We start from the raw sequence: 22,583 nt of genomic DNA, 5'->3' as shown, positions 1-22,583 counted from the left end.
GTTTTGCTCTATCCTCTGCGCTTCCGCGTTTTTCATGCGTCGGGTCAGGGGTTACTCTTCCGCCACAAATCAATGCGTATGGCCGTCTGCCAGAAGCTAGATATTATAGTTAATCAAGTTTTAAATATGGATACTTTTCTTACAAAAACCCATCGCTTCACTTCAGAAGGCCTTTATTAACCCCTCTGGAGCTGTATGGATTATTTGCATTATTGTATGGATGCATTTTTTGTGCTCAGATTGTGTTCGTCTGAAAGAAGATAGTCATATACACCTAAGTTGGCTTGAATGTGAGTAAATCAAGGGGTCATTTTCAGTTTTGGGTGAACTATCCCTTTAAGTCTTCAAATAATGAATTATGGGAGTTTCTTGGCTTATTCATTTCACAGGGTACTAACCTCATTGGCTGAAGGTCATGTTTTTCATTGTTGCATTGTGCTTGGCAGTGGATTGTGGGCTTTCTTTCTGCCTTTTCTCATTTAATTTTCTCTGCTTTCTTTTGTTTCCCCATCTCTTCGTCTTTCTTTTCCTGTATACAGTACCGGTATCAGGATGATGATTCCCCTCCTCCAGAACACAACTTCCCGCGGCTCACCAATGAAGTTCGAGCTCCGGAACTGGTGCACGTGTCGGAGAAGAACCTCTCAGAAATCGAGAATGTGCACGGCTACGTTTCCCACTCTCACATTTCACCGCTTAAGGTAAGTCACCCTTTCTCAGACCATCCAATGAGTAACACAACGGTCCTCTTCACATTGGCATCTTTCTCCTCCTCTCTCATTTCATTTGTGTGTCTGTGTTGGTCTGGTTGCCTTTTTAAGAGTGTTCAGTTTTTCATGTCATGTTTTCATTCCTCATTCATATAGTATCTAAAGAATATATCTAAAGAAATTATTCAGTTTTTTTTAAATATATTTGTTGAAAAGAGTTTGACTTGTAATGCAGACATTAATAGAAGAGTGCAGTACTTTAGGTTATGGGTTAGTGTTCGTTATGGTGGTAGCAACGTGCAGTGACAAATATTTTATGCAAATTATTATAAAGTAATTTTTGGAGAGGATCTTTAAGTTGTGAAAGCATAAGAGGTCGTAATCACATGTAATGTTGTAAAATGACTTCTCAACACTAGATGGGGCTCAGTTGCTAGTTTAAAAACAAGGTGCATTATAGCCCTGTTTGACACCGGCAGTAAGGGTTTTATTCTCTGATTAGTCATGAATGATATTAAAATAGGTAGTGTATCTTATTTTGTGGTATATTTGTCAGAACAGACTCATCCGAAATAAGTAGTAACATATTGAACTTGGGAAACAAACCTGTTTCAGATGATGCACTTTAAAATCCTAGTACGATCACAGATTTATTTATTTGTTTGTTTATTTATTTATTTTGAAATTGTGTGAATAGGGAAGAAAATTTGGAGCAGAGCTGAATATTACACTACGGTTCAAATATCGGGGTCATAATATAATAAATGTTTAGATAAGTCTATATAAGTATATAAAAGCCTATATACATGTCACTTAATCCTCAACAAGGCTGCATTTATTTGATTAAAATACAGTAAAAACAGTAATATTGTGAGATATTATTACAATTTATTATAAATGATTCCTGTTATAATATATTTTAAAATGTACTTTATTCCTGTGAGGTCAAAGCTGAATTTTCAGCAGCCATTTCTCCAGTTTTCAGTGTCAAATGATCCTTCAGAAATCATTTTAATATGCTGATTTGGTGTTCAAGAAGCATTTCTTATTATTATTACTATATATATATATATATATATATATATATATATATATATATATATATATATATATATTTCTTATTATTATTACTATATATATATATATATATATATATATATATATATATATATATATATATATATATACTATATATATATATATATATATATATATCAGGATTATTTGATTATATTGTCATTATTTGATTATACTGTCATTTCTTATAGTTGTAATGCATTTAAAAAAAATCTTACTGACCCCAAACTTTTGAATGGCAGTGTATGTTTATTGTAATATTTTAACTGTTCTCACAAATAAATAACAAAAAAGGTTTGTTTGTTTTGTGCTTCTTTGTGCCTTTTTTTAAGCCTTTTTTTAAGCCTTTTTTTATTGTTTTCATGAAAAATGCCAGCTACAGAACACATTTCTTTATTCCACAATTGAAAGCTTTTGTTGCTGTTTTTCTGTGATCATATATGGCCCTTCTGGAGTCACGCTCTCTGCCAGAGAGACATTAACAGTCTGTGCCTCATCTGATTGTCTGCAGATGATTCAAAAGCACTGTGCTTTTATTTGATCTGAGAGAGTGTATGATTTTATTCCAGAGTGTATAGACCTGTCTGAAGCATTAGGCTCATCAGGATTCTGCACTGTCATCTCTTGTGCAGACAGTTTTTTAAGACCTCAATCTTTCTGTTTTGCCAGCAGCCATTTCTCCCCAGTCACATAACAACCTCTGTCTACCGGCATGATTTCTCAGAGCAAACTCTTGTTGAGTTAAATACGCTCAGGTGCAGGATGTTACTTGTCAGTAGTAGAATTAAAAAAAAAAAAAAAAATCACTGACCTATTCCTCTCACTTTCTTTTCCACAGGGCCAGGTAAAAGCACTGTCACACACAAGATGTGTTCTTATGTTCCATCTGAGCTATTATTTAAACAGCTGATTTATGTACACATGCATCAGACAGACGTCTTTAGTCGCATCTCGCTGTTTTTTCAGCAGTTTGCGCTATGAGCGTTGCATCTTTAAGGTGGTGTGTCAAGTTAAATGCAGTTCAACTTTTAAAAAAGCATATCCATGCATTTTGTTTCGTTTTTCTCTTCGTCCAGCTGTTTTTGAAAGCAAGCGCACACTATGTGAACAACCTCTCAGATTGCTTTTACCAGTGATGTGTAGCGAGGGTCGGAAGGTCGTCTTAGGAGGTCAGAGCCAAAATAACTTTTAAATCAAAGCCTCATCCTACCATCTTATTTTCTTTCTTCTTCTCATGGTTCATGCGGTATTTCTGTGTCTTCATCTCTCATCTTGTCTCTTCAGCCTCTCTCTTCCCTCCCTGAGTGCAGCCGACTTTCTGGTGACGCTTTTTTGTGTTTTCTCACCTGCAGCCTGCGCTGGTTACCCGGTTTGATCTAACATACCCGGGGGTGACCGCAGCAAACTACCTGGCAAGTTTGTGATCTTTATTTTGAATGTCTTCCCCCCCCCCCCGTTATTTTGTTGTTGTCGTCGTCGTCGTGGTTGTTGTTGTTGTGGTTCATCCGTATTCAGGAACATTACGTCTGTGCCAATGTTCCGACAACGTTATGACATCCGCATGAAATTCTTCAGAGGGTCTGAATAACAGACTGCTGGGTCTTCAAACAGAACCTCCCTTTGAAGAAAGCCATTTGTGCAGTGAAATCACATTTATTTTCTCTAAATATTGTTGAAGCAAATTAAATCAATTTATGTGATGTTCGTCATTTTGCTTATTTTATCTGTGATGTTTGTTTTGTGGTAAATATGTCATTCAGAATGATTGCTGCTGATGACGTTTATTGCATATGAGTTGCATAGACCTTTTGAAAAAAGTCTGTGCGTGGTTGTTAGTGTGTGTGTGTGTGTGTGTGTGGGTAAAAGATCTAGCAGTTCTTGCATTAGCAATTAGTAATCGTACAGAGTCTGTATGGCAGGTACAGTTTGTGTCACACTTCTTGTATCAACATGCCTTATCAGGCCTTCCAGGACCTCTTATATGCACACACACACAAAAGTAAACACACTTCAACCGTCCTCTTGGCCTCTTCAGTCTGTCAGTTGTGCTAATGCTGTGGCCTCAGTAGACAGTCACCATGACAGCCCGTCCTTTCCAAGTCTCCCGGCTCACGCCAGGGACGCTCCACCGAAAATTAGCTTACAGCTTCGACGTGTAGAACTGTCACACCTCAGGACTGAACGAGGTACAAGTTAATCCTGAGGAAAAACAAAAATGCAAGCAGACATTCCTGCATCAATTTTGAGGAACTAAAATATGCAGACGGTGTTTCTGTAGAAGGCTTATGGTGCGGTCACACTATTCGATGTATGCATGCATACTCGGGATCCTTTTAATAATATTTTATAATATAATATTTTGTTATAGTATTACTGTTTTAATAATAATAATAATTATTATTATTATTATTAATAATAATTATTATTTTAAATGTACAATTATTTAAATATTATTTAATATTATATTATACTTTTAATAGGAAATCTAATTTTAAAAACAATTTTTTTCATTTATTTTAAATTTAAAATACTGCATTTTTAATTTATTCCTATGTTTTAACATATTTTTAATAATTTATTTAATTTATATTTTAATATTAAATGTATAATAATAATTATTATTAAATATAATACTAATGATATTAAATATTTAAAACTGTAAACACTGTATTTTAATATATTTTAAATATTTTAACTCATTTAATATTATATTTTTATTGAAATAATATATATTTACATTTACTAATACATTTTAATATATTTAAAAATAATTTATATGAATTCGCAGGTTGAGAGTTCACCAAACTTGAACTTTGGTATAATGAAGCAACAGATGAAAACTTGTGCGCATATGCTTGCATTTTCTGCAGTCGTGTACTTAATGTATAGAAATGAATGAAAAACATATGGCTTCATGACCGTATCTTTAGCCTTAAATGGTACATATTCATAGATCATTTGATACATATTATAAACAAAAATTGGCTAAAGGATTCAAAAAAACACTAAGCTTCAATCTGATTAGCTGGATATATTAGTAGCAAGTAAACAAGATACCCTTGAGCACAACTATATATTACCATTTGCTCTCTGGGTTACATCATATTTTTGTATTATCCATCTCTAAATTGTGGTTGGCTGTTTTACATGTTGACCAGATGACTCTTTCCTGTCTAAGTGAGCAGTTCTTGTCCAGAATAAGTTGAGGACTAGATTTTTTCAGTGGTCAAAGGTCTGTCTACATGAGACTAATAGAAGCTCTCAGTCTTGATGCACTCTGTTTGATTTTCCCTGCATGTATATTCTAGCCTTGCTGTCCCCTCGTGGCTCGGAGAGAGTGAGTGTGAGACTTTTATGCCAAGAGGTGAGCGAGAAATGCAGCTCCATTATTCTCACTGAATCACTGCAGGGCTAAACATTGTGAATCAGCTTGTACACCCGCCGCCTGTTTTCAGCCTCAGTCCTCCTACTGAAAAGCTGCTTTAACACAGCACTAATTGTACCGCTGCATAAGACGGTCGTCTCAGAAGCTTGACAGTCGGATGGCATGATATCGATCCTCAAGCCCCGTTATTGAATAACGTAACAACCAAAAAGGACACGTACCTTCCAGTTGAGATATTAGCTCTCCGTTAGTCGAGGAGGCGAGCAAACATCTGTGGTTTTAATGAGCAGAGCTTGGCAGGGGGGAAGCATGATATTTATTAGCAGAATCGGTGTGATTGGAGAGCTCTTTTCTTCCCGAGAGAGAGCATATCAGAAAAGTAGTGAGAGACAGCAGAGGCTCAGGGTTAATGGTGATTGCTTGGTTATCTCTCCTCCCTGGTGAAATGATTACTTCGGAGTCAGGGCTCTGTGTGTGCCCAGGTCGGAGTAAAGGACCAGGCTTGATTGTCTGGGAGATGAGCCTTGGGTGGAATTAGAGATCAGGCAATTACCTCGAAAAGAAAGAAAAGAGGAGGGGAGGAGGTGGAAGGCAAAGGAAAGAACTAAAAAAAGAAGAGTTGTGGGAAGACCTAAATGCATTAATTAATCGCGAAATTGGTTACTATTAAATCCGTATCCAAATAATTTAACCCAGCTGCCAACAGGAAGAAATATGTTTAAGTTCCTTTAGCATTGTTTCCTTGGACAAGTGTCACAATTTTTACCGCTCATACTTTTTGTTATGCCGCACCCCACCCCCAATTAAACATTGTTACATACAGTAAAGTGTGACTTAAAGTATGGCCGCATTAGCAAAAATGGTCTATTGGTCTGTTGTCAATAGTGTAGAAATTTCACACAGCAGCTAATTCAGCTATTTTTATAGCTGAATTAGCTTTTAATTTTGTTTCTTTTAGTGTTTTTGATATGTTGCTTTGTATTTAGCTTTAATGTATTATTTCAACTTTTAGTTTTCATAATCTTAGTACAAAATTTAAACTTTTTTTTTCATCTAATATATTCATCTAATATTTATACTTTCATTTCAGTTTTATAAAAATCACTTTCAAACAATGCGCTTTCTGTTGGTCAACGTGGTGAATCTGGTTGACCAACATCAGCACGTAGCAAAATCTTGGGAAAATTTTTCAACCTCAAGCGAAATTCCCAATCATGTGGATTCCTAATTAAATTTTCGCACACATGGAAATTTTCTTGTCACTGAACCTTTAGTTCACTAAACAACTATTCTTGCATTGCCAGACCTTTAGACTGATGGTAATGTTTGATCTAACATACTAAGGACTGGACATAGGCTGTCTGACTGACATGTAAAGCAACAAATCACAGTTTGCTTTGTTCAGTGTCATCTTCAGGGGTGTGAAAATGTAACAACAAATGTCCCTACAATAACAGACTGGATCTTACGGACGCATTTTAAAGAGTCTATGCCGTACTTTTTACACAAATCCAGCATTTATTTTCTTGTCACAGTTGTACACACAACATCTTTCTTCTTCCATGAAGGGGCGGAGTTAAAGTCCATTAAATCCTGAAGGATTCATCCAATCAGATGACGACTTTAAAACTCCTGTTTCCAATTTTGTGTGCCATATGCATCAGACATTCAGCTAACAGCCCATGGGTGTGATGTCTTACACTGGGACTACTAAACAACTACCCAGAACACCCTAGCAACTGCATGGCAACACAGTAAACACCCACTCAGATCACCAGAATCTACACAGCAATGCCATACCTCACACAACAGCCATACCTCTGTTCATATTCAGTATGAGTGACACTATTTTGCCACGGTTGTCTCAACAAGGGCAGAATATCTACCACACACAGTCATTATTTTCTTGGGGCATGTAATGCGAATTCAAGTAGTTTGAATTTGCTCCATTAGCATACTAATTGTTTTCAGGTCTTCTCATTTTTGTCACATCACTTTAACTAAAGTGCTTATGTCTGTCCTGAAGCATGAGCTTAATGAAATTGGCTCCGGGGTCTTATGTTTTCTTTTTTTTTTTTGAGGAGGTGAACTCATTAGTCTGTTCATAGACTGCTTTGTTTTAAAGGGGTTTTAGGAGTCAGGACTTGTGATGTTTCCAAAAGCATACACACCTTACTCAGTGTGTTTGGAGAGTTACAGGTGTCAGCTATCAGTGCTTCCCGCAGGTTTGAAAATACTTGTGGTGGTAGCCAGGTGAAAAATCCTCCTATTACCCATAGCACAGAAATGGTCTACTACATGTGACAAACAAATAATGTGTAATTTTTAACAGTATTTTTATTTATTGAAATTAATTTTAATTACATAGCATACTAGTACATTTTTTACATAATAATATTGTGCATTATTATGCATTGTAAATTATGCAAAATTACAGCATTTAAATGGTTATCCTTTTCCTATGTTCTCCTTGCTGTCAAATAGTGTCTCGCAGTGAATGGGACACAGATTTTACTAGTAAAATTTGTATAATGAATAATATATGTGTCAAATAATGTTCTTAGTCTTTTCTTCCTGTGGGGGAGACTACAATAATTTACTATGAATTATATGGAAATCAAATTAAATACAATTTATTGTGTAACCAAAATACCAATAATGCCCAAAAGAAAAAGAAAAAACTTAGCGTTTGACTTTTAATTATAAACAAGCCCGAAATACACCAGGACTCTTAATTTGAAATGTCTGTATAATTGCAAGCTGATCCTTCAGATTCTTACAGCCGTATAAAACATTTTATATAAACATTGTAATAATTCATCAACTTGAGTTCATTAGCAATCGCCTGGCATAAATATGCGCTTTTCACTGATTGAGGATCACTTTGAAGTAGTCTGAAGCGCTGTTGCGCGAGCTTGTAGAAAGCACAACAGCACCCCATTGTGACTTTGCAAAATGCAGCACCCATGGGAATGTCAGCAGGAGTAAACAGTTCTGACGCACACATAACGAGCAGGTACGAAACGACTAGTTAATCAATCCTGGATGGTTTCATTATCTTGGGCGGATATACAAGTATAACAGGATAAAAATAATAAAAGCAAAAATGTGTCTCCAAATATACTTGGGCGGCGGTTAATATACCTGGGCGACCCGCCCAGGTAAAGTCTGTGTGGGAAGCACTGGCTATGTATTTTAAAATGTAGTCTGTGCAGAAAACAGTCATTTTCAATGGTTTTGTTTTTACAGTGTGGCATTTCTTTTTGTGAATAGACTCTTAGAGGCCTATTAAGTTGCATGTGAGAAGCACTTTACTTTTGCTTATTGTCAACTGCTGCTTAAGGGGAGTATATTATTTCTAGGGATGCACCGAAGTATTGGCCGCCGATATTTATCAGCCGATTTTTGCCCAATTTACAACCAGCGGCATATCGGCTGTAGGAGGAAAAAGGCCAATATAACAAATGGTGGTTTATTAATTAACTGCGTGAAAGCGCTGAGCTTTATAATGACTGTTGTGTAATCCTAGCACTGCTGTCTGCACTTTAAAGTTAATCAAATAACAAAAGATCACACACTATTCTTGACTAAATAACTTTTGTAACTTTCATAAGTGTAGTGAACCCCCATCCGAATGATGACCAAAACTTTACTGATGTTTTATTAAGTTTATTTGCATCCGTTTTCACTCCAAAAATCACCACAAAAGCTAAACAATACAGGGCACAAAAAGTGTGCATTAAACTCTCTATCTCTCTCTCCATTGCATTATCATCCACATACAGCGAATTACTCAAAACACTTATTACAACTAATAGTGAACAAATACATACAGATCTTATGCCTATTCGGGGGTGCTTAATAAACTGACAAACTTTAATTATGCAAAATTAACATTAACCTTACAGCTCTGTAGACGAGAAAACCCATCAAAATAAGAGTCCTGCCTTAGTAAAGGAGATGGTGCAGATCTCATACATATTTAAACTTACCAAAAAACCATTAAAATGTATACAGAAACAAATTAGAAGATTAATCACAATGAAGTCTGTTACAATTGAATGTTAAATGGATCCAGTCCATGTTAAAATTAAAAATTAAAATTTTAAATAAAAAAAAATATTTGAATTATTTTAAAAATGTAAAACTTATTTGATGATGCAGTAATAAACCTGCTATTATATTTTAATGCAAGTGTTTTTGAACTTATTTAAAACATGATCAAAATACTATCTATTTTAATAACAAAATTTCACATAAGAGAGGAAGTGACAAATATCGGTATCGGCCAATAATTTTGTTAAATTCGGTATTGGCCCCAAAAAATCATATCAGTGCATAATTATTTCTGCACCTCTATCATCAGACGGAATTGTAAATAATCTAAATTGTTTCTAAATAATCTGCCTTGCACTATAGTACAATATCCTGTTAAATTTATAATTTAAAAAATAAAAATGCAGCTGTGCTTGCCAGAAAGTCACTGTAAAAATATGGTGACAAGGTTTCAGGTATTATGATATTGCATTCTGTATGTGCTATATTTTACAGCTTATGATCATATATTTAATTATGTGGTATAATGTTAATATAACCATCTGCTGTTTACCTTTAAATGTACTGATAAATAATAATACATCATAATAATGCAGGTGGTAAACTATAAAAACCACATAATGAATCAGTTCATCATAAGTGGTCTGTACATAAAATACACTCGTATATCGATGGTGCACAGGGTCATACACACAAAGATAAAACACCATCAGGGCAGCACACAACACTAAAATTATGTGACTATCATTAACACAAAATGCAACAAAACACCCCAACGCATAAACAAACCATATTATTTATACAAATTATAAACATATGTGATGTGTCATGCAGGGACTTCTGGGAATGTCCTTTTGTTGTTTTTCCATTATAGATTATACAATAATTCATATATTTACTTGCAAAACCACAAATTTGACAGTAATTTAAGTATAAATGCATATGTGATGTTTACACAATTTACAGTTTTTCAGTTTGTATAGTAATATAATTTACAGCTAACCAATTAACAGGTTTTTACAATAGCATTTTTTATTTATTTTTATTTTCTGTAAAAGTTCTGTAAAAGCATTTTTACAGTGCAGTTTGGATAAATAGTCATTGGTTGAGCCAGAAGTTGACATGTTAATTACTATGATAAGCCCATATACAAATGGCTTACTTATAATTAGTATTGGCATATTAACCTTGGATAGGAAAAAAAAAAGTATTTTAACATTGACAAAAGTACTTCACATTTAACTGTCATTGTCCTTGAAATCACATTCAATCCAAATTTCATTATGCAATTTGAGATTTGAGAAATTTTTCACCAACTGGGAAGCAATTAGAGACCTTGACATGTTCCTCCCTTTAATGATGATTGCAGGGCTAGTTAAAGCCTAGATTTTACTTTTATAGACTTTAATTATTTTTGGTCACATATTATTATTTTTATATCATTTACACACCCTCATGTTATTTCCAACCTTTGTGGAACATTAATGTCTTAGTGTTTTGATCCATACAATGAAAGTCAGTGGGGTTCAGTGTTGTTTTTGACCACAGCATTCTTCCAAATGTTCCAATTAATTTGTATTGTGTGAGGGTGAGTGAATGATGACAGAATTTAAATTTGTAGGTGAACTAACCCTTTAAAACTTATCATGAGAATCATATTAAGAAAAAAAAAACTGATTCAGAGTGAGAATTGTGGCAAGAATCCTTAATGGGTTAATTTTACAGGTTGACAGTTACTGACAAATAAATAATCTTAACGTTGAATCTGTTGAATTGAACAATTACATGAGAGAGCAAAGAGATGCTTCCAGAGCTTTAGAGAACAGCCAGTAGAGTCACATATGTTACCCATCTATTTCTCTTTCTGTCTTTCTATTTTTTTATTTATTTTTTTATTTTTTTGCTTCATTGTAACTTTAATTATAGAACCTGTTGCTGAGCTCAAATACATGTTTTATAGTATGTTTAACAGTTGAATTAGCAAAGTCCTTATTGAAAATAACTCTGCACAGTTTGCAGCCATCTTGAAAAAAAAAAAAAAAAAGATTAAGCTGATTGATGCTTTTAAATTAATGGCGGAACTATATTTGTATATTATATATACAGTATATTTGCCGTATTGAGCATTACAATATCTTACTGTCTTGTTACTTATGTCTTCTCCTCTTATAATATCGGTGTCAAAAAAATATTGTCAAAAAAGTTAGATATTTAACCAGTGAGGAGGAGTAGTGTTTTGTCAAAGCAAAAGCATCTTGTTGTTCCTTAGCTCTCTTTCTTCCTTTTTTCTCTCTCCTCACACAAATGCTGTGGAAGGTCATTCTTAACCAAAGCAAACATGGTGATATGAATACTAAACTGTCTCTATAATTGCAGATTAAGCAACTGGGGATTATAAAAGAGAACATATTTAGGCACCCTGATCAGTCCTCACAGACTGTTTGAAATGCATCCTTTAAGCAAAATGCAGTTTTGAAAGTATGATGAATGGTGATGAAATGTCTGTTTGGGCCAAATCACTAATGAAAAGTGAATATTTTGAACTCAACTGTCACTCTGTGACTATATTGATTTGTCTCAGTTATTGTAACAAATCCCAGCATTGATGTTTTATAGACAGGACACATGTTATTGTGTCCTCCCATCTTAAAGTTTGTCTTCTTTTTTTAAAACCATGAATGCAGTCAGATCCTGGCAGTTGCCTGGTAACAGATGTGCCCGACTGAAATGTTTTTAATAATCAGACCCACGCTTGAATCTGACCTTGTTATTGTGTGTGTGCGTTTGTGTGTCTAAGTGTGACCTTCACCCTGTATCTCTAATGAGTGTAAGTAGCTCTAACAGGGTTATGCTGCACTGCAAGTGCTAAACGACAGAGAGAATGTGAAGTGTGTTTTACTGACAGGGTTTCTGGAACCTTCAGGACCCGATGCACAGCACAAGTTTGTTGTTTCTGCTCAGCTCATTATATGTCTGGCCACTGTGTCATCCTTTTTGAAATAAAAAAGATAACTTGATAGATTGTAGCTTGCTTTTATATATTTATATTATATATATGATATATATATATATATATATATAGAGAGAGAGAGAGAGTAAGTGTCCTACCTGTCCATGTTTGTTGATCACATACAGGGGCATACCATAATGACTTTTAGAAAGTTTCTGAATAATGTTTGGGTATAATATGTCACAGTTTACTTTATTTTGCTATTCTTACATAAATTAACTATAGTGTCCTGCACCAACTATTAAAAATATATATAACAAATATATATCTAGTGTCTGAATAATTTTTGGTTTGAGATATATATATATATACATATATAAATAAATAAATTTATAAATAAATAAATATAAAACTACACAAGTGTAATACAGTTGGATTAAATCATACAATTTGGTTTTTGGTTCTGAAAATGTAAGTTATCCAAATACATATTATAACATGCACTTATCATTCTATTTTTTTTATTTATTTATTTATTTTTTAACCAAGTTAAATGTAACAATATTTAACACTGTAAATCAGTAATGGCAGCTGTATTCTCCTGCTGTGTAAACACTTTTCAGCCCTTCTTTTAACCCCATATCACATTTCACTGTTCTGGTGAAAAATAAGTGGACTGTAGGTCTGCTAAGGTCCAAATCTCTTCCTGTCCTCAACCTTCTGTATTTATCAGACTTGAGAGCTCTTATCTACCCCATTCCCCTGCTCCTGTGCACCACTCTGCTGTTACACTTCAGGATTTGTGTCGGAGTGTCTAAAGTCCCGTCCGCCTTTAATCTCCCAGAGTGCACCTGGAAACTCAAGTTTAGCTCGATCAGCGCACACCTCACAGCTTTGTTAAAGCAAGAAATGTATTGCACAATGCACTTAAAACTATTTCCCAGACACCGTAGCAGCTTTTAACAATGAGTCATTGGTAGTTTATATAGTGCACATGAGTCTTCCCTGCGGTTCAGGTGATTGCTGGGGAAGGGCTGGTGCACTGGTGATATAACTCAGTTTTAGTGCACTTTAAAGCAGTTTAGTCACTGGCTGAGAGAGAGAAAGAGCACTACCGAGCCCTTTGAGACATATCATTTGTGTAAAGTACAAGATAGCATTGCAGCACCATGGAGAGCTCCGTGTGCGTGTGCATGTTGGCATCTTAAAGTGGCTTCCCAGTGCTTCCTTTCAAACCTGACAGGGCACAATAACACACTGCAATTAACACCCCAAATTACCCACCACAGGCTGGAAACCAAGAGAGAGGAGCAGTCGGAAGGAGAAGACAGAGAAAACTGGAAGGGAGGGCAATGGAGGTTGCGTTTCAAGCAGAATCCATTACACAATAAGGCCTCCAGAGAAATTGATTTGCTATTAGAGGGTAAATGCATATGGCAGGCTGTGGGAGATTTCCTGGAAGGGGCAGATTCCGAGCCCTCTTCCCGTGCTCCTTTACAAAACTTTGATGGAACTGTCATCCGCAAAATTGTGCCTAATTTGATGTTGATATTTCAGCATGCACTGAATAAAAGTATACCTTCTGCTCTTCCATTTCAGATGGATCAGAGGCAATTTAAAGAGAAGTGTCTCATTTGAGGCTCTTAGCCTCACACTTTCCATCTGTTTCCTGTTAACATTTGCAGAGGGAGGCAGAATTAAGGCCCCCTCACATGTTTCACGAGTTTGCCAATGCGTTAAACTCTTTGGGGGGGACCAATTTTCCAAAATGTTTCACTTTGACCTATTTGTCATTGACTTTTTGAAGTGCAGACAATAGCTATCTTTCTCTCCGCATAAAAAAAACGCTGGATGGAAATGCTAAGATGCACATAAATGCTAAAAATTTGCATAAAAACTTATGCGCTCAAATGAGTAGGATCAGTTTTTATGCGACACGAAAACATGCACATAAACTACGATGGAAACACTTTTACCGAATAAATTCCTTGATGCGCATCAAAAAAGACATGACTTTGCGATGGGACAGCATAAATGGACCAACCAGCTGACCAATCTCGTTGCACAGCATCTGAAATGCTGTTTTGGTCATTCTGTAATGCCTGAGCAAAGTCTGTCTTTAAAGTGGTTCAGTATAATTTCCTACTAGAAGCGCCTCTCACGATTGCGTTCACAAACACCAGACATCTGAATGAGGGATAACATGACAGAGTTTATTGCATTTCGTCTGTGCGCTCTGAGGTGCAAATAATTTACTATATACACAATTTTTTTTGTTTGTGATATTTAGCGCTAGTGTATCAGAAAGTGACGTTTTTGTTCTCTTTGACTCACTCGATGGAAACACTGTTTTATTTGCAAATGTTTTATTCGATATTCAAAATTTGTGCATAAGTTAAATATGCAAGGTTGGATGGAAACAACGCAAATGATTACTGAACATTTAGTTTGATGTATCATTACGTGAATGGTGTTTTGTTGTAAAAAAGAGAGAGACTATGGGTGTGTTCACACTTGGCATGTTTGGTTAGATTAAAACGAACCCTGGTGTGATTGGTCTGTTAATGCGGTTCATTTGAACATGTGTTAACGCTACCATTCAAACCTTGGTGCACACCAAACAAGCAGACCGAGAACCGCTAAAAAGATGCACCTCGGTCCGCTTCCAAATGAACTCTGGTGCAGTTCAATTTAAATATGAATGCGACATGGAACAAAGACATGTAAACGAACCAAAAACAGGAAATGATGTCATAAGATGTAACCCTAAAGAGGACAGAATGCTCAAGCATACCTTTTGTTTCTCGTCATAGTCGCAATGTTGCCCATCACAGTTCGGTACAGGCATCAGAACCGTGTCTCCTCGTAGCAGATCTTTGTTTTTGTGACGGAGGGATTCCTGCCACTGTTTTGACCCCTGTACACATTTTATAAGCTCTCAGCTGCTCAGAATACCATAATTTAGCCCAGCACTCAGCATTGTTTGGATGTTTGGTAAGTTCCGTCGTGAAATATACGTATAAAAGATGACCAGTCAGGTTGTGAACGTATCCATTTGACTTTAGTTTTGGTGTTAAAAATACCAATGTGAACGCTAAGTGGACCACGACTAAATGTTGTTGTATTTTTGTTTGTGTTTGTTTTTTTGGTCTGGACCAAACAAACCAAGCAACCCGAACTACGTGTGTGAACACACCCTTAGGCCATGTGTCCACCAAAGCGTTTTTTTTTTCCAGCTGCTAGCGTATTTTTTCAATTGTTTTCAATGGGAACACCACGTTTTTTAAACGCCAGGAGCGTAACAAGGCGCTGAGCATCTTTTTCACGCTCAAGCACTGAGAGTTCGGCATTTTTTACTGGTCGCCTCGAGTTGAAGAATGCTCAACTTTGAGTAAAACGCTGCGCTCATCACTGTCACTTTTTAGCCAGCCATCCAGTCAGAGTGGAGGAGGGGTGGGACAAATACAACACCGGCCAACTGATTCCATATCAGTTGTAATATTATGAAGTATTATTACACTGTAAAGTAGCTGTTTTCTATTTTAATTTTAAAACGTAATTTATGATTTTTCAGCACCCAGCCATATATAATTTTTTGGTGCATATTTTAATATATTATTTTTTATCATTATTATTACTATTATTATTATGGTAACACTTTACAATAAGGTCTCATTTGTTAACATTAGTTAATGTATAAACTAACATTAATACATTTGTTACAGTATTTATTAATCTTTCTTAATGTTAGTTAATAAAAATCCAGCTGTTCATTGTTCATATTAGTTCACAGTGCATTAACTAATGTCAACAAATACAACTTTTGATTTTAATAATATGTTAGTAAATGTTGAAATTAACATTAACTAAGATTAATAAATGCTGTAGCGGTATTGTTAATTCTTAATTTCTGTTAACTAATGAAACCGAAAGCATATTGTAAAGTGTTATAATTATTATGCCTCCTAGTGCTATACGGTCACAGTGCTAGATGCAAATTGAGAAGGTGGTATAGGCAGTGGGGGGTAAAAGGGACCTGCTGGAGCCCGAGCTACAGATCACTTTGATGTGGTCCCCTGTCAGAGCCTCTGCCCTTTACGTGGGCCAGGAATCTGCCCAGCTTACTGTATGTTCCTCATGCATACCAACACATCCCACCTATGACTGCACATCACAGTCATTTTGTTGTTCATTAATGCACAGGTGTATTTATGGCAGGACTTGATTTTTTGAGTAGTCAGGAACTCACTGTGCCGCGTCCAAATGAGGTGCATAGACAAAAACATCCAAATAGTGAATTTCAAAAGATTCCGCACACTCCACCAAAGAAGAAAAAACATCAAATGCGAGAAAAAAAATAGATTTTTACTGGAAAAAAAAAAAAAAAGGAGCCAACATTTCAGTCACATGTGACCTTTGTCAATGCCAAACTTAGAAATCCTTAGTGCAGGAGCCATCTTAATTTAAGGAGTCACATGGTTGCATAGATCACATGATCAATTGAACCAAACTATAACAAATAATCCATCCTAAATTATTTACTGTTACATGAAAATAACACCACGTCAAAGAAAGAAGAAAAAAGAGAGAGAAAAAAGAAAGAAAAATAATCCAGTGAGTCAAAAAATATATAACATACTAAATTACAAAGTATATCAACTGTTCGTCTAAAAATATGTATATAAAATTTAAATAATCATCATGATATGAATAAATTAATCATGTTAGGGAACGATAACTGTATTAAAAAAATAAACAATAAATTCATAAAAAAACATGACAATTGAAGTTCTTCATTCAATCTCTTTGGATGTACACAGTCCATATAATAAATACACTTAGCTTCACATTGTAGTAATCTTTTGTTAGAGTCACCACCTCTTCTTGAGCTAGACAGTCAGGACAGTGATTTTAGTCAGTCAGGACTTGATTTTATACATAAAGAATTGATTGTATTGTGAAAAGTGGGTATTTTTTAAAAACTTTTTTTTAATTGGAATATCATGCACCAATACATTATTCTCAGTAAGATCAGGAATGAATGTATTGAGAAAGTAAATAGTCTAAGTCTATTTGACTGTGACTTATATTTTTGTGTTTATTCATAATTTCTGCTGGGGATATGTCAGCTGCAAAGGCCATGGTTGCATTGCCATGATTCATCCTTGACATGACGTAACTGTGCATGTGGGGGACACTCAGCCATGTCTATAGAGTCAAGGTCGTGATGTGGCTCAGTAATTTAACTGAGATCAATGAGACTATATGGCTGTGTGATTCTGACTGCCTGACTCTGCTGATAGACTAATACTGATCTGAATGTGTGTGTCCTTCTCTAAAACTGATGTGCAATACACACATACTTTAATCTTACCCTTACAACCTGTCATTTACAAACAGCTTGATCCATCTGCCGACAACAATATCTGTGGGATTACCTAATGTTAATGCCCACTAATCTATCTTTCTTTCTTTTTCTTTCTTTTTCTTTCTTTCTTTCTTTCTTTCTTTCTTTCTTTCTTTCTTTCTTTCTTTCTTTCTTTCTTTCTTTCTTTCTTTCTTTCTTTCTTTCTTTCTTTCTTTCTTTCTTTCTTTCTTTCTTTCTTTCTTTCTTTGTTAGTTTCTTTTGTGCTTTCTTTCACTTGTTTGTATGCTGATTCTTTCTTTCTATTAGTCTGTCTTGTGCTTTCTTTCACTCTGATTCTTTTCTTTCTTTCTTTTTTTCTTTCTTATGTAGCATCGGCTTAGTGGCTCTCTTGGTTTCATCATTTCCTCTAGGGCTCTGTCATGTGAAGGCGTACAGCCACATTTTCTACTGCCATCTCAGTGACTATCACCTTCAGATGAAATGTGATTGATTTTAGGATTTTGGCCATGAGTGACATATCTGAGCGAGAAATGATTTTACCCTTTCAGATAGGGAAAAACTGTTTTCTGGATGCATGCTTTGAATCGGGAAAACTGTTTTCTGGAAGCATGCTTTGAATCTTAATGTGTTTGTTTGTACAGTTGAATTGTGATTGTTGAGGGTGTGATAAGTGCTTGGAATGTATTTTCAGGATGAAGTGCAATTGATGGGCAAGGAATTCTGGAATGTATATGGATCCGTGCTTCCTATTCTAATCGGAACCGCCCTTTCAGCAGTCATCCGCATTCATGATTGTCCCTGAAACAGCCCTGAACTTATTATTAAATAAGTTGTGGTCTCAAAGCCACCTTACTCCATAAAGCCTTCTTTAATGGACACCGTCTGACTGAATGACCTCTCAGTCCGCTGCTTCTGATGTCTCTGTTGATGATGGAGTTTAGGGTCCTCTGACTCAGAGAGAATCAACAATGGTGTACGGCTGGTTTCTTACGCACATCCCCTCTGGGGTAGACCTATTATTTAGAGAATGCAATGCCCCCCGGCCCATTCATTTCCTAGACATGAGCGGGCAGTGCGAGGAAATTTCCCTGCGTGTACACAGCTCCCTGGCGTTCAAAAATCAATAGCCGCGCTGCAATGCATGCAGTCTGAAAAACACACTACTGTAGCCCATCTATTACAGATGCGCCGCAGGATAATCAAAGCCAGACCTGATAATGAAGGAGCTCTGCTAAGGCAAGCACATTTCAGCACTAGCTGAAATGAAAATTAAGTTTCCAGTGGACCATAATTTATGTATCAAACTTGTCATTTGATAAATAAGCGTGATTTGCCTAGAGCAAGATTCGTATTTAATTGTACTATACAATTAAGTACAAGTTCGTATACAGTTTGATTGGTATTCCCAACAACACTTCATGTACTCTAGTCATGGCCTCACAGCTAGCACATATTCTATGACATAACTATTATGTGCTTGCGTCTTTTTTGTTTTTAGCTTCTATTGCTATGTGTATTACTTTAGTACTACAATTATTATTAACTGTATTAATATATTCATGAATATTATTATTATATTTTACACACATTTTTATCTGCATTTTCTGTTATAATAATTATAACGTTACGTAATACAGTATTACATAATTATATAATAATAAAATGGAATAAGTTAATATTTACCAAATTTTACATAGTCACTGTTTTATTCTGCTTTCTTGGAAACTTGTTTTGTGTCTCTTTAGGTTTATAACAGCACTCTAATGGTGGGTAGAAAAAGAATAAGTACTAACTCATACAACTCAATATTTTACACACATTTATACATGAAAATATATAGATGGCTATAATTTAGGTATGGGCTCCCTTGTTGTATTATTATCATATTTTGGTTTAGTGGCATCAAGAAATTTGAAAACCTCAAAACAATGTCCAAATAGCTGTTTTGGGCTATGTATTATGTTAACCAATAGTAAATTTGCAAGACAAACACTTTTTGTGGTTTTGAATAAGATGAGCTGATGAATTGTGCACAATAAAATCAGTAATATGTATTAAAGGTGCAGTACGCAATTTTTTAGAACCGCTTTTGATATTTGAAATCAACCCAAACAAACACACATTGATTCATTTAGGCCGTGTGTCCACCAAAGCGTTTTTTTCCAAGGCTACCATATTTTTTCCAATTGTTTTCAATGGGAGTGACGTGTTTTTAAAACACCAGGAGCATAAAAAGGTACTGAGCGTCTATTTGACGCTGAAGCGCTGAGCACTCTCTGAGTTGAAGAATGCTCAACTTTGGGTAAAACGCAGCGCTCACCACTGTCACTTTGTACCCAGCCGTCCAGTCACAGTGGAGGAGGGGTGGGACAGATGCAACACCGACGAAACGCCACATTCTGCTTGTACAACGTCAACAGATGACATCATTAAGCATAAAACGAAACAAAATAATTTACAACAAGAGCCAGAGCAAATATTTTACACTGTATCAACATTTTTATTTAGAAACAGTACAGAAACAATCTATCTGTGAAATGAGATACTAGTAACACAGCTAGTTTTCAGCTGGCTAAAAACGCTTTGATGGACACACGGCTTTACTCACGTATGGAGCAGAAACAACACAACCTCGGCGTCCATTTTCAAGCCTTCTCGCTTAGGTTTCTCCAGCACTGGAAAGCTTTTCTAATATTACCACAGGACCTGAAGCTCTTGCCTAATCATAACTCTTGCTTTTCCAGTGATATTCCTCTGACCTTTTCTCTTTTGTAATGTCTCTCAGCCATCTCTCTTTCTACAGTCTTTCTCCAAATCTCCCTCTTGAGAGAAAGTAAACATAGCATGGACACTACTGTAAAGTGTGGTTATTTCTTGTGGATGTGACGCATATATGGCAGACTTCCTTAATATTCTCTAATCAGCTTACGTCGGAGGAGAGTCAAGAGCACTTTACTCCACTCAGAGGAATTATGTAACAATCAGAATAATATGTAGCAGTTAGATTGTATATTGAAGATGAAGTGCGGCAGTTATGTAACAAACACAAGGTCTACTCATTTAGCAAAATAGAGCCGTTTATTGATTCAATGCAGGAGAGATTTAGTGTCTGAAATTCAATTTATTCTCAGTTATTTTTTCTGCTTAGATGCCACTATTTATTCTTTATTATAAACCCACAGGTTGATTAGGTTTAATATCCGCTACCCTTTTTGGTAATCATAAGGATATGGGGTCGAATCATGCCTAGCTCTCAGCTACAAACCCGCTTGATTAATCTCCTTAGTTGAGAAGAGAATTTCACAGCTATACTTTGTGTAAATATTTAAATGAATTAGAATTTGATATATGAACCTGGAGCTATGCATATGGCTTTGTTCACATCCTCATGTATTCATTATCTTAAAACATGAAAAAGAAAATGTACTTGTAAAATTGTGCCCAGCCCAGAATAGACTGTTTATTCCTGCTCAATAACCTGTTCTATTTTGCACCTTATTATATCTCATTAGAGCTTTCTACCATATTTTTCCACTCATTTGCCACTCATTTAATGTGCTTTGAGTCCATCTTTTAATGCGTACTCCAATGTTTTTGTACAGCTCCATGCTGTCGGAAGAACATCGGTGAGTAACATCATGAGTCAAGGCTTCCGTAACTTTGTAGCGCCTACACTCGCCCCCACTCGGGGCGAATCACAGCCCTCCTTCATTGTTTATCCCACACAACCCTCATGTTAACATTTTGACGTCTTTGCTGGTTGAAAGAGCTCACACTGCCTGCTCAGATCTCAGATCTTATGTATTACAATGAACTTTTTACCACCATAATAGCTGTTAGCCTGAAAAGGTTTCGATTCAGATTTACTGTTATCGTCGATAGATGAGCTGATTGCTCTTATCAGTGCACCCAGGACTTTGAGCTACTCTAGGAATGTTTGAAAGAACCTCCGGGATTTCAGAGGCAATGTTCTTTCACTTTTGCTGATGAGTGCATTTCTGTGAATGCGTGACGTTGTCAGCGAAGATGTTCGGTGATGTTAAAATGAAGCTCATTTGCAGTGTGTGAAAACGCATGCTGGGGTGTGATGGGAAGCGGAAGGAAGAATAATGAAATCTCTCCTCCTGCTCTAATACTCGCTCACACACACACACCCACTTAGCAGATCAGTGTGAAATATGAGTGTCTTACATTTATGAGGGCTGACCATTGATCTATGTGTCAACTGGGTGTTAAAAATGATGGCTCTTGAAAAATGTTGAGCATTCTTATTGCAGTACAAAAACATTACCAAATGATGGTTAATCACTATAGACAAGTAACATTTTTTATTAATCATGACTTGGCTTCATCCAATGATTTCATGGTTTAATTACAAATCAGTATGATACATTATAACAAGAGGATCTGTTAAAACATACACTGCCGTTCAAAAGTTTGGGTCTTTCTGAAAGAAATCTCTTAAGCCGGGCACACATTTAACGATTCTAAGGCTGATTATGAATCTAATTTGATACTTACGACTGATCATGTCCAATCGCGCCGAGTCAGAGCCAGTTGCGTTCAGTCCGTGTTTACAGTTGGTGCTTAAAACCGTGCAGTGTGCTGTGTCTAAAGATATTAGTCTTAGAATTTTAGAAACGGTCATTGCCAGTCCTCCTCACAAAGATGCTTCTCAAATTTGATATTTCCCACTTCTGAAGTAGTGATTACAAGCAAATCACATTCAAGTTTCGAACTGGGGGGCGTTCAATTTTTTTCAAGGAAAGTCATCTTTACAATAGCGCTGAGAGCACGTGAAGGCAGCATAATATTTGCGACCAATGACATCTCTGTTTCCTTGGAGACTGTGTCGGGCGATTGTAAACAAGCGGCGAAATGGCAAAAAAAAAAAAGCGTTTGCAACATAAAATCACATTGTACAACCGGTATGGAAGAAAAACTGGTTGAGTACGACAACATATCTTCGAAAGAATACCATAATAGAAGCGATAAGGAAAGAAGCTGGTCGTGTCAGGTAACGTACAGGGCCGGATT

General features: G+C 35.9%; 1 protein-coding gene across 12 annotated transcripts in view; it reads left to right on the top strand.

Moving 5' to 3' along the window:
* dlg2 (discs, large homolog 2 (Drosophila)) overlaps positions 1-22,583 on the top strand; it is a 276,217-nt gene that overhangs the window by 115,024 nt on the left and 138,610 nt on the right. For all 12 annotated transcript variants that reach the window (XM_067397823.1, XM_067397822.1, XM_067397821.1 and 9 more), the window contains one exon: positions 540-701. In XM_067397823.1, the coding sequence (XP_067253924.1) occupies positions 540-701 (162 nt within the window). The remainder of the gene's footprint in view (positions 1-539; positions 702-22,583) is intronic.

This window comes from Chanodichthys erythropterus, chromosome 10, assembly GCF_024489055.1.
Source record: "Chanodichthys erythropterus isolate Z2021 chromosome 10, ASM2448905v1, whole genome shotgun sequence".
Lineage (NCBI taxonomy): Eukaryota > Metazoa > Chordata > Actinopteri > Cypriniformes > Xenocyprididae > Chanodichthys > Chanodichthys erythropterus.
The sequence above is the reverse complement of the archived record's forward strand: the minus strand, read 5'-3'. Positions and strand labels throughout refer to the sequence as shown.